At 49.3% G+C, this 15,376-nt stretch overlaps 1 protein-coding gene across 1 annotated transcript in view; it reads right to left on the bottom strand.

The window, feature by feature from the left end:
• The window catches only part of NPEPL1 (aminopeptidase like 1), a 21,772-nt gene extending 10,640 nt beyond the window's left edge, over positions 1-11,132 (bottom strand). The window contains exons 1-2 of the mRNA XM_089658638.1: positions 10,921-11,132; positions 296-481 (exon numbers count right to left, since the gene is read on the bottom strand). Of these exons, the coding sequence (XP_089514764.1) occupies positions 296-481; positions 10,921-11,070 (336 nt within the window). The 5' untranslated portion in view covers positions 11,071-11,132. The remainder of the gene's footprint in view (positions 1-295; positions 482-10,920) is intronic.
• Positions 11,133-15,376: the final 4,244 nt, after the last annotated feature.

The raw sequence follows: 15,376 nt of genomic DNA, 5'->3' as shown, positions 1-15,376 counted from the left end.
TATGCTATAGCCCACAAAACGGCTTCTCTTATGACAATATGTGACCTGCACCTTGGTAGATTATGCAAGAATGATAGCTACACTAAGGTTAGGCTGCCCCCGAGAAGCCAAAATGTCTGTGTATAGGGGCAGTAGGTCTGTAAAGGTCACCTCTGGCAACCAGCTAAATCTGCCCTAGGATAGTTGCTTTTTTTTTTTTTTTCTTTTAAAAAGCAGTTTTGTGTGTTTTGTCCCTATTAGTGAGGACACCACACTTCCCTGTACAAAGGTTTGAGCAATGAGAGTTTTAACTTACAAGGACACATCTGTTTGCCCCAGGTGGGAGGCAGTTCCGAATCAGGCGTGTGATGAAGTGAGCTGCGGAAGGGCTGTTGTGTCGGCTGACTCGGGATGGCAGAGCTGCTATGGTAGCCAGGTTCAGGTAGATGGGACAGCTGTCTGTGGGGTTGGGGCTTAAAGAACTCAGACCTCCCTTCCATACCTGGAGACAAACAGAAAAAAAATATCAGACACAACCAACACATTCCTGCCATAAAAAGAACCGTGCCAAGCAGTGTTTGTATCTAAAATGGCAATAAAACATTTACGGCTGATGTGGTCCCCAGGCTTCTAACAGTCAGGAAGATATGGAAGAATTCGGACCTGTATGTGGCCTCTCCTCCTCCAGTCATAGCAGACTAGGTTAGAATTAGAGCAGGAAACAAAGACCGGCATCCTTGATCTAGGCCCTGTGTTACTGTACTCTGGGTAAGCTTTGTTGTCAGCATATTTCAGTGGTGGGGAAAGCACAGACAATATATTTAGGTCCACAAATTGGTTCCATCATGGTAGAAATAAGAAGCAATTCCAAGGAACAGGTGAAAGCAAACCGTGAGCTGCTATTTCTATCCAATAAACATGTTTAACAGAACAGTTACCGTAAAGCCGAGTAATGTAACACAATTCGGCAACAATCCAGAGAGCACCTCACAGGGTCACCGAGAATATACTTCCAGAGGTCTGACATCTCTCCTCTCTGCTTCCTAGAACACCAATCACATTCCCATTTTGGACATTTATTTTTCTTTGATCAGGCTTTCTGTATGTTAGAAACAGGTTTAGCTTTACATTGTGTGTTTGGGAAGTTTTCCAGATCACGAATTAAAGGGAATGGGTGGAGAAATACCTGGATGAGAAACCAAAGTACCCAGCAAGTAGTTGTGCTCCATCTATGCATTTCAATATAGGCCGCAAGAGGGGAGACTTAAAGTGTTACTAAACCCACAACAGTACAATCAGTCTGTATATGCAGGGAAGCATGCTTGTTATACTCACTGTGGAACCTAAGGGGTTAATCCTCTGCATTGTGTATAGATGCAGTTTGATCCTGACTTTTCTGATACACCCCTTCTTCCAGTGTCCCCATCTTATCTCCTGATAAGACATATCATGTGGAGACACTCTGCACATATGCTCAGTTTGGTGTGTATTGCTAAAGAGGTTTTATTTTTTCTTGGGAGATTGCATGTGATCAGCACAGGGCCAATCAGCACTGTCCAGACAGAGGTCGGGGGTTCTGCATCTTCCTAGAGCAGAAAGAAATCTCCTCCTACAGGCTTTAACCAGTGCTCTGCTGGACACTGATAGAAGTCACAAGACTGCTCGAACTGCTGATGAGAAAAGATATTAAGCAATTTATATTTACTAAAATAATTGCACTTCCATGTTGTGTGTACTGTGGGAGACCAGATATAGTGAATGCGGGGTCCGGGGGAGAGCGGATAGAGTGAATGCGGGGTCCGGGGGAGAGCGGATAGAGTGAATGCGGGGTCCGGGGGAGAGCGGATAGAGTGAATGCGGGGTCCGCGGGAGAGCGGATAGAGTGAATGCGGGGTCCGCGGGAGAGCGGATAGAGTGAATGCGGGGTCCGCGGGAGAGCGGATAGAGTGAATGCGGGGTCCGGGGGAGAGCGGATAGAGTGAATGCGGGGTCCGGGGGAGAGCGGATAGAGTGAATGCGGGGTCCGGGGGAGAGCGGATAGAGTGAATGCGGGGTCCGGGGGAGAGCGGATAGAGTGAATGCGGGGTCCGGGGGAGAGCGGATAGAGTGAATGCGGGGTCCGAGGGAGAGCGGATAGAGTGAATGCGGGGTCCGAGGGAGAGCGGATAGAGTGAATGCGGGGTCCGAGGGAGAGCGGATAGAGTGAATGCGGGGTCCGAGGGAGAGCGGATAGAGTGAATGCGGGGTCCGAGGGAGAGCGGATAGAGTGAATGCGGGGTCCGAGGGAGAGCGGATAGAGTGAATGCGGGGTCCGAGGGAGAGCGGATAGAGTGAATGCGGGGTCCGAGGGAGAGCGGATAGAGTGAATGCGGGGTCCGAGGGAGAGCGGATAGAGTGAATGCGGGGTCCGAGGGAGAGCGGATAGAGTGAATGCGGGGTCCGGGGGAGAGCGGATAGAGTGAATGCGGGGTCCGGGGGAGAGCGGATAGAGTGAATGCGGGGTCCGGGGGAGAGCGGATAGAGTGAATGCGGGGTCCGGGGGAGAGCGGATATAGTGAATGCGGGGTCCGGGGGAGAGCGGATATAGTGAATGCGGGGTCCGGGGGAGAGCGGATATAGTGAATGCGGGGTCCGGGGGAGAGCGGATATAGTGAATGCGGGGTCCGGGGGAGAGCGGATAGAGTGAATGCGGGGTCCGGGGGAGAGCGGATAGAGTGAATGCGGGGTCCGGGGGAGAGCGGATAGAGTGAATGCGGGGTCCGGGGGAGAGCGGATAGAGTGAATGCGGGGTCCGGGGAGAGCGGATAGAGTGAATGCGGGGTCCGAGGGAGAGCGGATAGAGTGAATGCGGTGTCCGGGGAGAGCGGATAGAGTGAATGCGGGGTCCGAGGGAGAGCGGATAGAGTGAATGCGGGGTCCGGAGGAGAGCGGATATAGTGAATGCGGGGTCCGGGGGAGAGCGGATATAGTGAATGCGGGGTCCGGGGGAGAGCGGATAGAGTGAATGCGGGGTCCGGGGGAGAGCGGATAGAGTGAATGCGGGGTCCGGGGGAGAGCGGATAGAGTGAATGCGGGGTCCGGGGGAGAGCGGATAGAGTGAATGCGGGGTCCGGGGAGAGCGGATAGAGTGAATGCGGGGTCCGGGGAGAGCGGATAGAGTGAATGCGGGGTCCGGGGAGAGCGGATAGAGTGAATGCGGGGTCCGGGGTTTAGTAACACTTTAACGAGTGCATCATTTCAGACAGCAATGGGCATGGTGGCTCTGTAATAGAGGTTCAGCAACCATACAGTAATAGGAAGCATTTGTGAATCACAGCCACACCATTTTCTCAGTAGTCTTCTTTTTACATTAGTAAACCCCTCCCTGTAAGCCAGGGCTGTGCACATCTCGGGAGTCCGATAGCCTAGATGAGGTGTGCATTACTTTGCTTCCTGAAAACACAGCAAATGTCATCAGCCCAGATTTGTACTCAAAGACGGAACTTGGAACCCATGTGCAGCTACACCAAGGCCCCGCTGCTGTCTGCAAGCCAAAGAATAACCTCAGTGATGTACAGATCATTTGGGAACCAAGTTGGTAATTTTGTCAACATCCAGCATCCCTTGGGCACTCACCTTGTAATAGCTTACTATTAGGAATTACATCAGTCTAGTCGCTTTAATTTTAAGTTTTCCTTAAAATATTTTACTAGATCCTTAAAGGGGCTCTAAACCCTTAAGGTTTTGTACCTTAAGGCTGGCCATACATTATACAATTATCTGGGGATTTTTGGTTTAGATTTACCAAAAACCATATAATAGGAGGACAAACCTAAACAAGACTTTCAGTTGTATCCATTTAGGCAGGCCCTTGCACTACATAGTTGAAGGTAAATCTAAAGGAAATTGGGCAGAAAATTGGAAGATAATTGTATAATGTATGGCCAGCCTAAGGCTCATTCACACCATGGTGCAGAGCCGTCAGTTTTTCTGCATGCGTTCTGCAAGCGCACAAAAAAAATAATTGTTCTCTGTGTTCACACCACAACACATGCAGATTTTTTTCTGCTCAGGAATCTGCAATGTTAAAAAAATTATTGTAGCGCGCATGAAAATGGATGCCTCTGCAAGTGAAATCTCTGTGTCAGTTTTACATACAGTTTGTCTGCACGTATGGTGTGAACGAGGCCTTGATGCACTCTCAGCATTAAGTTAAGAAACCTTCTGTGCTGCAGGATCCCCCCCCACATGCTTACCTGAGACCGATCTCAATCCAGCCTTGTACACAAGAGCAGCGGCTCTCTCCCTCCTCAAAGGGCAGATTGATAGAAGTGGGAGCCACTGGTTCCTGCTGCTGTCATTAAAATTCTAGAATGCGGGGCGAAACCCAGCTGTCTCTGTCAATGGATGCAGGCAACAGGGCTCAGGAGCAAGCCTGCAAGAGTACCCTCCTTAGCATGCAGCTTGCTAGGAGGGTTACTTGGAAGGGGGTAGGAGCAAGAAGACATGAACTGAAGCTTCTGGGTTTCATTTTTTGCCCTCTGCCAAGTAAGCAACTCATGTACTGACTGAAGCATGCAGTCTGGGGATTATTCTGGAACAAAAGCAATTATTTATATATATTATATATCACACAAAACTATAGGAAACATATAGACATACCGCATGATTTTTTGCGCTAAAATAGCTTGTGCAGCATTTATCTGAAAAGTAGTCAGTTCACTACAAAAAAAAAAAAGTTATTTATGGAAAATTGAGCTTTATTTTTGGCGTTTTTTGCAATTTTGTTTTTACATGCCAGCCCTGCACCAGAGGAAGAAATAAAGGCAGAGATATTATGAAGACATTCTAGTGTGCTTTCATTCACAGAACGCTCTCCCTCCGGTGAAGTGTTACAATTTATGTCCATTCCTGAGCTCACAGCACAACATTTCCACACTGATGCATTGTATACTTTTAGCTTACTGGCTACAGCAATGTTCCCCTCATTGTTATTTTGTACATTGCTAAAATACCGACTGCCTACTGCTGGGGCAGGCAAACCCCTGGCACGGGGGCCACGTGAAGGCCCTTTTGCTGGCACGCAACTCCCTGACGGGGAGGCATTGTGCCCCCACACATTGTACAAGACGGGAAATATGGTTTTGTTCTCCATCTTTGCTGTAACTGCAATTATCACTCGCAGCCGCAGCAAAGATTCATCCAGCTCTTGTGATGGGGAAGAGATTGGGTGCGGATCTGCTAGGAAAGGGGGGGTGGTGGTACCTGTTTCCAGGAAGAGGAAGCCTGCGATTGGCCACTGCCGTCTGTCTGTCGCCCCACCCAACTCTTTGTGCACTACTACTACCAGGGGCAGACTGACCATTTGGAAACTCGGGCGCTGCCTGAGGGCCCGGGGTCAGTAGGGGGCCCCATGAGATGCCCCTGGTACCTTTTTCATAGGCTTTTTTTAGTTTGGGCAAGGACATAGGGGCCCCATGATCCCCTATTGCCCGGGGGCCCCATGAGTTGTCAGTCCGCCCCTGACTACTACTATCACCAACTCCCTGAAGCTCTGCCTCCCTTACTCCTGAACCTTTGTGTCACTTCCTACTGAACCCCTGCACTCTACATTCCTTTCAGCCACAGCTAGTATTCAGACCAATGAAAATCACACCGAACGTTTGCTGCGGCGCGCAGCGTGCCACATGCTTTCCTAGCTGGGAGGGCCCAAACTTAAGACCCCGCACACAGGCCCACTGCTCTCAGGACACACCCCTGACTTGATCTCATCACTGCGTGTCTATTCCAAATGATTGTATGTGACATCACATACAAGCACCTGGCTGGATGTGAGAGGCGGATCAACGGGGATGAGTGTACCAGGACAGGTAGCTATGCCTCATCTCTGCTTCCCTGCACTGCTCCGCATATTGTGCATTTCATAGATGAGAAGAGGGTACAGCAGAAGGGAAGAACAGGCGGGTGCAGAGGCTGGGCAGATGTGCAAGGGGGGTACACTGATGGGAGCAGGGGCGGACTAACCATTCGAGAACTCAGGAATTCCCCAGCGTGGGGTCAGTAGGGGGCCCCATGAGATACCTTTCATAGGCTTTTTTGGGTGTGGTTTGAGTGTGGGCGAGGACACAGGGGCCCCCATGATCCCCTATTGCCTGGGGGCCCCATGCGTTGTCAGTCCGCCCCTGGGTGGGAGAGATGAGAAGGAGGGGTCAGCAATGGGACAAAAGAGCAGGAGGACAGGACGTTCTTGTCCCACTACCAGGACATAGTGCTGTACATCGTATGTAGAGGAGGCTACATACACTCAATACAGAGGGCCCAGCAGACCACCTGTTAGTGCAGTAAATAGTTTTTCGGGGCAGATTGGCCCAAACAAACTAAAAGGAACAATAATGCAACGTTAGGCTAGATTTCTGCATACTATTTATTTTGACTAATTCCACAGGCTGAAAACAGATAAAACATTTTGCAACAGTCAGCTGTACAAGGTCCACAAAGTCTTCTAGTAATAATAAACTGGTAAGATTAGAAATCAGGCTAGACAGCTCCTTGAAGAATCACCTTTGACTCAGCAGCAGGATTTTGATTCAAGTCCAAATATTATGCAGCCAGAAAGGCTGGCATGCCTGTGGTTGGCAGGACAGATGGTGTTATATGTGTGCAGACATTCCAGGAGAGGTTATAGGATACATGGAGCCTCTTCCTGCCTGCCATATCCTCTAGTGGGCAGAACAACACTTTCCTTTTGTATCTTCTATGGTGCGATGTACTATGTATATATATATTTATTAGAGTAGCTTCTGTACAAAGTCTTCCTATGACTTCATACAGGATTGTCTTAGGCTTGGTTCACATCTGTGCCGTTGTGGGACCCGAACACAGAGGAATGCGGACTCCCGGGTGGGTGCCATTAATTCTAATGGCACGCCGCCTGCACTGGAAATCACAACCGTACTGGGAACCTCAGTTCCCGTGCGGGCTGCAATTTCCGAAGAAGTGCAGGGACTTCTTTCCCTGCGTATCCCGGGGCACGGGAGTCCATTCAAATGAATGGGCTCTTCTGCCCGCGCAAATCTTGGGCCGCACAGATGTGAACCTGGCCTAAAACATGAACTCTAGATATGGTATATTATTACACTGGCCCAGGTAGACTGCGCTTTGCAGTCATTCAGAAATTTTGAAGCCGCCTCTGAATGGTCCCTGTGCTGAGCAACCGACCTCCTGTGTTCACAATACAGCAGGGCAGCACGGGATCCGGAAGCTAGTAGAGATGACTGGTGTGGCAGTGTGTACTTGAGTGATTTCCAGCTTCCAGGGGCAGCAGCCAGGTATAGTACATACATAGTTACATTGTTCCAGCTTGGATCAGTTTCACTATGTAAGAAATATCCATACCTGGAATGCATTTTTAAGGCCATTTGGCATGTGTGGCTTCATTGCGTCTCAATTCACAGTACAAGTATTCCATAAATGAAGTTCAGAATTCCTCATCCTTAAGCCTCGTGCACACGAATGATCGTCCCTTTGTTTTCTTTCTTCTGCATGCTAGTCTCCATATTAAAAATGAGGAGGTTACTCAACGAACGAACATTCTCGGAGAGAAAATAATTCCGGAAGTGACGTAGTGCATTGTATTGCACTTTCAGAAGAAAACTGTACTGATTAAGTGAAAAGAAGACTTGGTATTGTACGAGAAACATTTCCGTGTTTGCCTCTTCACATGAACGGTCGTGATTGGCTATCAAAAGCGGAGTACTAATGATCAGATTATTGGAGGATTACTTCAAAAAGTGGTATTTTCCGTATGATTTTCTGATCAATGTAATTGATCAGTGACTCCAAAAGTGGTGAAGCCTTTGAATCTGCGTAACAGCCAGGCAACTATTATTCGCAAGTGAGCATTGGTAGCCTATTACCGGTTTCCTTTGATAGACGGTGTCTGCAGGTTTGTATTAAATAGAGTTGTATAATGTAGAATAATTAGAAATATTGTTTTCTCTATACAATACAAATCTTCCTAATGAATATCTTACATTTACACTCCACACACCCCGGGGGAATTAATGGGGGCACACATTGTCATTATCACATCAGGAAAACAAGCAAGGCTTTGACACAAATGTGAAAAATAGGCAGCTCAATTGAAGTCTACACAACACCAATCACTTGGATCACAGCTACCGGGAGAACTGTGGGTATTTCATATCATTAGAGACTGCAGAGTCATTTTTTTTTAGACAGATCCTATCTGGAGGCAGTTTTATGTATGAGTAAATATGACTTCCTTCATGTCCATATGTCATTACAAACCACAGATACAAGAATACCATTTAGGTCTTGTTCACACCATGCGTGCAGAAAAACTGATGGAAAGTTCTCCCCTGACTTCTCCATCAAGATCAATAACACAACCATCAGTCCCTCCCTTCATGTCCGGGTACCAAGTGTAATCCTGTCACAGTGTGAGGAAAGTACTGCCGATAACTGGCAAATGTGACAGAGGTGATCTGCACTGATTATCACTGCCACCCTGCAAAGACACCCATCAGTGCCCAGTAGTGCTGCCCATCATTGCTGCATATCAGTGCATCATCAGTGCCTCCTCATCAATGCCGCCAATCAGTGCTGCCTATCAGTGCCTCCTCATCAATCCCGCCTATCAGTGCCGCCTCATCAATCCCGCCTATCAGTGCCGCCTCATCAATCCCGCCTATCAGTGCCGCCTCATCAATCCCGCCTATCAGTGCCGCCTCATCAATCCCGCCTATCAGTGCCGCCTATCAGTGCCGCCTCATCAATCCCGCCTATCAGTGCCGCCTCATCAATCCCGCCTATCAGTGCCGCCTCATCAATCCTGTCTCATCAACACACATCAGTGAAGGAGGAAAAAAATTACTGGTTTGCAAAATTTTATAATAGAAACAAAGAAAACCTTTTTTTTGGTTTTCAAATGTTTTGCTCTCTCTTTGTTTATAGTGCAAAAAAATGAGCTCTATGTGTGTGAGAAAATGATAAATATGTCATATGGGTACAGTGTTGCATGACCGCGCAATTTTCATTCAAAGTGCGACAACGCTGAAAGCTGGAAATTGTCCTGGGCAGGAACGGGGGGGAAAGTGCCCGCTAGGGAAGTGGTTCAGAAAGCACTCCGTCATTGTCAGGCCTGAGCCTTCCCAGTGTGGATGGTGGGGTATGGCTGAATTCCAGTAGAGGTAGGGGGACAGCACGTGTTGTCTGCAGGCCTCATCACACTGACATGTCACGCAACAGGCCGGGCTGCACTTCTAAGCTCTCTCTATGCTGGTAGGTGTGATGGAGGCCTCTGCCACAACACACTCTTGACTACACAGAACATGGCCATCTCTCCATCAGCTGAGCCTAGAACTAGAGGCAGAGTAAGGGAGGGGATGACCCCTGCACATGTGTTCTTTGCCATCTGTGTCCCTATTGGGGAGATTTCCCTTCACCTCCTGTCCCATATCTAAAACAGGAAGTGAGAGGAAATCCTTCTAAAGTGAGGCGATCCCTGGTTGTCACTAGGACTGGTGTCCCCATTGGAAGATTTACCCTGTATTCATGTTCTGTGACAAGCACAATTTGTGATTTTCTTTCACTGATAATGGTAAACAGGACAAATAGAGGGGGATCTCCCTAACGGGGGCACAGACTGGAATGGCACACCATGCAGGGCTCTAACGGGGGCACAGACAGGAATGACACACCATACAGGGCTCTAACGGGGCACACAGGAATGGCACACCATAGAGGGCTCTAACAGGGGCACACAGGAATGGCACACCATACAGGGCTCTAACGGGGGCACACAGGAATGGCACACCATACAGGGCTCTAACGGGGGCACACAGGAATGGCACACCATACAGGGCTCTAACGGGGGCACACAGGAATGGCACACCATACAGGGCTCTAACGGGGGCACACAGGAATGGCACACCATACAGGGCTCTAACGGGGGCACACAGGAATGACACACCATACAGGGCTCTAACGGGGGCACACAGGAATGGCACACCATATACAGGGCTCTAACGGGGGCACAGACAGGAATGACACACCATACAGGGCTCTAACGGGGGCACACAGGAATGGCACACCATGCAGGGCTCTAACGGGGGCACACAGGAATGGCACACCATACAGGGCTCTAACGGGGGCACACAGGAATGGCACACCATACAGGGCTCTAACGGGGACACACAGGAATGGCACACCATACAGGGCTCTAACGGGGGCACACAGGAATGGCACACCATGCAGGGCTCTAACGGGGGCACACAGGAATGGCACACCATACAGGGCTCTAACGGGGGCACACACAGGAATGGCACACCATACAGGGCTCTAACGGGGGCACACACAGGAATGGCACACCATGCAGGGCTCTAACGGGGGCACACAGGAATGGCACACCATACAGGGCTCTAACGGGGGCACACACAGGAATGGCACACCATGCAGGGCTCTAACGGGGGCACACACAGGAATGGCACACCATGCAGGGCTCTAACGGGGGCACACACAGGAATGGCACACCATGCAGGGCTCTAACGGGGGCACACAGGAATGGCACACCATACAGGGCTCTAACGGGGGCACACACAGGAATGGCACACCATACAGGGCTCTAACGGGGGCACACAGGAATGGCACACCATGCAGGGCTCTAACGGGGGCACACACAGGAATGGCACACCATGCAGGGCTCTACTCCCTCTCCTCTCCTCTCCATCCACAACTAACACAAATACCTTTTAGGTAGATTATAAAACCTTCCCAAAATTCTTCTACAGAGCCATCCAATGAGAGCAGAGGGGGCGTGTCCTGGATGCTGCCCTATTAGGTAAACAAGCAGCCAACCAGAGCAGTGGGGGTGTGTCCTGGCCAATTGCCCTGGGTTACGGCTGTAGTGAGTAAGCAGAGGCCTGTAGTTAGTGTGCTCACCTCCTCGGTGACTCGGGGCTGCAGCTTCCCCCTCACTTCGGCCCACAGCAGGCGCTGCAGGTTCGGCAGTTGTCCCAGGATAAGGATGGGCCTGGTCTGTGGGTCACCATCCCCGGCGCTCGCCTTGAACTCCAGCCGTACATTGGCCATGTCACAGCCGACAATATCCCCTCCGCCGCCGCACCAAACCTCGCTGTCAGTCTCAGCTCCGCCCTCCCGCACAGCAGCCTATGAGCTCTTAGACATGGCTTGGTTCCCCCTCCCACATAAGCGACAAACCACTCATTGCTTCCTAACCCCGCCTTGTACTCCCAACCAATCAGCAAAAGAAGGCAGTATTTGCGTTCCACGTTCACCCACATATGGTTTCGGGCGGAAACATTGTCCCCCGACACGAGTTCCACGAATAACCTCATTGTAGTAGTGGAGGGGACCGGTCGCAGCTGCGCCTGTGCAGGAATCTAAAGGGGACCAGTCCTGGCAGCAACAGGAGCTGATATTCCAGAACAACCCACCATTCTGTCTTACATACAATACTTAGATTACTGACCTGGGACAAGTCTGCCTGAGGCCAGCCATACATGGGTCGATAATGGAACGATTATTCATTCAAAAATTGGACCTAAGAATAATTGGCCGATTTTCGCTCTGTCAGTGGGGCAATGGCACCGGCCGATTTTCGTGGTTCCTCCCCATAACATTTATCGGGCATGCTGGAAAATTTGTGAAAAACGAACAATTTTCAAAATCATTGGTGGCATCATTGGATTACAGAGCAAATGATATTTTCGATCGGCATCAGGGGCGGACTGACAACTCATGGGGCCCCCAGGCAATAGGGGATCATGGGGCCCCTGTGTCCTTGCCCAAACTCAAAAAAGCTTATGATAAAGGTACCAGGGGCATCTCATGGAGCCCCCTACTGACCCCGGGCAGTGCCGAGTTTCCAAATGGTCAGTCCGCCCGTTCGGCATTCAACCCATGTATGGCCTGCTTTACACAAGTGGCTCTCAACCTCCAAACACATTCATTTTCTCACACAAGTCAGCATTGTCTGCTAAACAATATATATTCTGAAAGCAGAGACACTAGAGAATAAAATGGTGGCTGTTCCAATGTTTTAATGTCACATATTTGCATAGCCCTTTATCAAATGTCACTTTTCAGGGAACAAAAGCCCTAAAATGAATGTTAGTGCACAGAGACACAATCCCCAATTGTTGTTGTAACCCATTACAGAAGATGTTACACTTAGTAAAGAGATACCAAACAAGTCAAGGTGTAAAGGGGTTCCCACCCCTGAAGTGGCAGCAGACTACGGCACCTAAAACAGCCCATAGGTGACATTTTAGAAGCCTTTAGCCCTGGTTCACACAGGAGAGACTTTTCATGCGCTCTGAGTTTCAAATCGCACCCTATTGTCAACAATGGAACCGTTCACCTCGGTGCCACTCCGACTTTGTGGTGCGCACTGATTTGGAAAAAAAAGTTCCTGCACTATTTTTTGCGATATCAGGTGTGACTTGCATTAATATCTTTCCATGAAGCAGCATCTGATATCACCCTGAAAAGCGACTGAAATCGTGTGACTTCATGTGAAGCTGCACAATTCCAAAGTGGGATCCAGTGTGAACCAGGGATTCCGGGTCATCAGTGTAACATTAATCCTAGAATTATTGCTCTCACCCTGCCAAACACAGAAATATCTCACGTGTGATGTGATCATTGTTTTATGAATAGGAGTGGTTTGTTTTTTTATTTCTTTTTAAAATTTAAAGTGTTACTAAACCCCGCATTCACTACATCCGCTCTCCCCGGACCCCGCACTCGCTACATCCGGTCTCCCCGGACCCCGTACTCGCTACATCCGGTCTCCCCGGACCCCGCACTCGCTACATCCGCTCTCCCCGGACCCCGCACTCGCTGTATCCGCTCTCCCCGGACCCCGCACTCGCTGTATCCGGTCTCCCCGGACCCCGCACTCGCTACATCCGGTCTCCCCGGACCCCGCACTCGCTACATCCGCTCTCCCCGGACCCCGCACTCTACATCCAGTCTCCCCGGACCCCGCACTCACTGTATCCGCTCTTCCCGGACCCCCTACTCGCTACATCCGGTCTCCCCGGACCCCGCACTCGCTACATCCGGTCTCCCCGGACCCCGCACTCGCTACATCCGGTCTCCCCGGACCCCGCACTCGCTACATCCGGTCTCCCCGGACCCCGCACTCGCTACATCCGGTCTCCCCGGACCCCGCACTCGCTACATCCGGTCTCCCCGGACCCCGCACTCGCTGTATCCGCTCTTCCCGGACCCCGCACTCACTACATCCGGTCTCCCCGGACCCCGCACTCACTACATCCGGTCTCCCCGGACCCCGCACTCACTACATCCGGTCTCCCCGGACCCCGCACTCACTACATCCACTCTTCCCAGACCCCGCACTCGCTGTATCCGCTCTGCCCGGACCCCGCACTCACTACATCCGGTCTCCCCGGACCCCGCACTCACTACATCCGGTCTCCCCGGACCCCGCACTCACTACATCCGGTCTCCCCGGACCCCGCACTCACTACATCCGGTCTCCCCGGACCCCGCACTCACTACATCCGGTCTCCCCGGACCCCGCACTCACTACATCCGGTCTCCCTGCACCCTGCAATCACTATATCTGGTCTCCCACAGTACACAGAAATGCAATTATGTTAGTAAATATAAACTGCTAAATACCTTTTCTCATCAGCAGTGAGAGCAGTCTTGTGACTTCTATCAGTGTCCAGCCGAGCACGTTAAAGCTTGTAGGAGGAGTTTTCTTTCTGCTCTAGGAGGATGCAGGACCCCTGACCTCTGTCTGGACAGTGCTGATTGGCACTGTGCTGATCACATGCAGTCTCCCAAGAAAAAAACAAAACACACCTCTCTAGCAATACACACCAAACTGAGCATGTGCAGAATGGCTACAATTTAGTCTGTCTTAACAGGAGATAAGAAGTGGACATTTGAACAAGATGAGGAGCAGAGAAGCCAGGATCAAATGGTCTTTTTACACAATGCAGAGGATTAACCCCTTAGGTTCCACAGTTAGTATAACAAGCACGCTTTGCTGAATATACAGACTGATTTTACTGTTGTGGGTTTAGTAACACTTTAAATGTTTTTATACTTTTACTTTAGGTAAAACATTGAAAATGGGTGGACAGGCAGGATTTTTAATGCAGAAGACATGCTTAGCCTAAACAATATTAACACATAATGTACTATCATTTCCTGCAATAAAAGGAACTCTATGAATGGAGGAAGGGTGAATGAATGAAAGGTCCACCTCCTCTAGTCACAGAGCACTTTTCATTGTGGAAAGCGGTAGTATAGCTATGAACGGAGGAGGGGGGGTAGAAGCGCATGGGCATAGGCAGCACTTTTGACTCAATTGCCTCTCGGGGGATCAGGAAGGAATTTTGTTTCCCCTGCAGGAGAAAATTGGATTGTGCTTTGCTGGTTCTTTTTGCCTTCCTCTGGATCAATTGTGGGTATAGGATTATAATTTTTTTTTTTTTTTATGGTTGAACTAGATGGACTTTTGTCTTTTTCCAGCCAGACTATGTAACTAGTATCTGTGCCAGGTCCAGCACCAGATGATCACAGCTCTGGGGGGATCCAGGGGAGCAAAGGAATGAAGATTTAAACAAACACAGCCGATACCAACAGAAGAGACACACTTCAGTCAATCTAAAGTCTGCCCCTGGTCTTGGGTTAAAAGAAATAAATGTCAATAGACTTTATCTATCTCTACATTTTTAGTTAACCTTAAAAACCAGGAATACATTTTGACAGACCAGACACCATCTTTGAAAATGGCAAAGCTGAAAATAGAACAAATACTTTCCTGAAAAAAATGCATTATCTCTAGTTGGATAATGTTCCTGACTAGATAGATAGGGGAGACTGCTCTCTCTGAATTACTGTAGGACTGCATTTTGGCTGCTAAGACCAGCCTCATGGTTTATATTTAAACAGTTTTAAAATATTAATGTGCACTTAATGCCTGTGCAGTGTGAACGCAGGCTGCTATGTGTTGGTAAAAGTGCATTGCAGTGCTCATGTTTCTTTTTTTTTTTTTACTTCCATGTAAGTCTATTCACCACAGCTTGTTGCAACACATTTACATGCATTATGTGTTTTTATGCATTGCAGTGCTCTCTTTATTTTTTAACTTCTATGTAATTCTATTTATTGCAACAAATTTACCTACATTATGTGTTTTTATGCATTGTAGAAAACAAAATGCAACAGGTCTACATGTTTCCCCAGCACACACTAAAGCAATGCTCAAATGGCAACTGGGACAGCAATAGTACCTGCTTTATCCATGTGCTGAGCCTGCAGTCATCAATACAGAACACCACAGCTCAAAGCCCCAAGTATGAATGGGCCCTTAGAGATTTTTTTAGTTCTAGTA

Source organism: Staurois parvus, unplaced genomic scaffold (genome assembly GCF_062004578.1).
Source record: "Staurois parvus isolate SC_StPar_1 unplaced genomic scaffold, SC_StPar_1.0 ptg001087l, whole genome shotgun sequence".
Lineage (NCBI taxonomy): Eukaryota > Metazoa > Chordata > Amphibia > Anura > Ranidae > Staurois > Staurois parvus.
The sequence above is the reverse complement of the archived record's forward strand: the minus strand, read 5'-3'. Positions and strand labels throughout refer to the sequence as shown.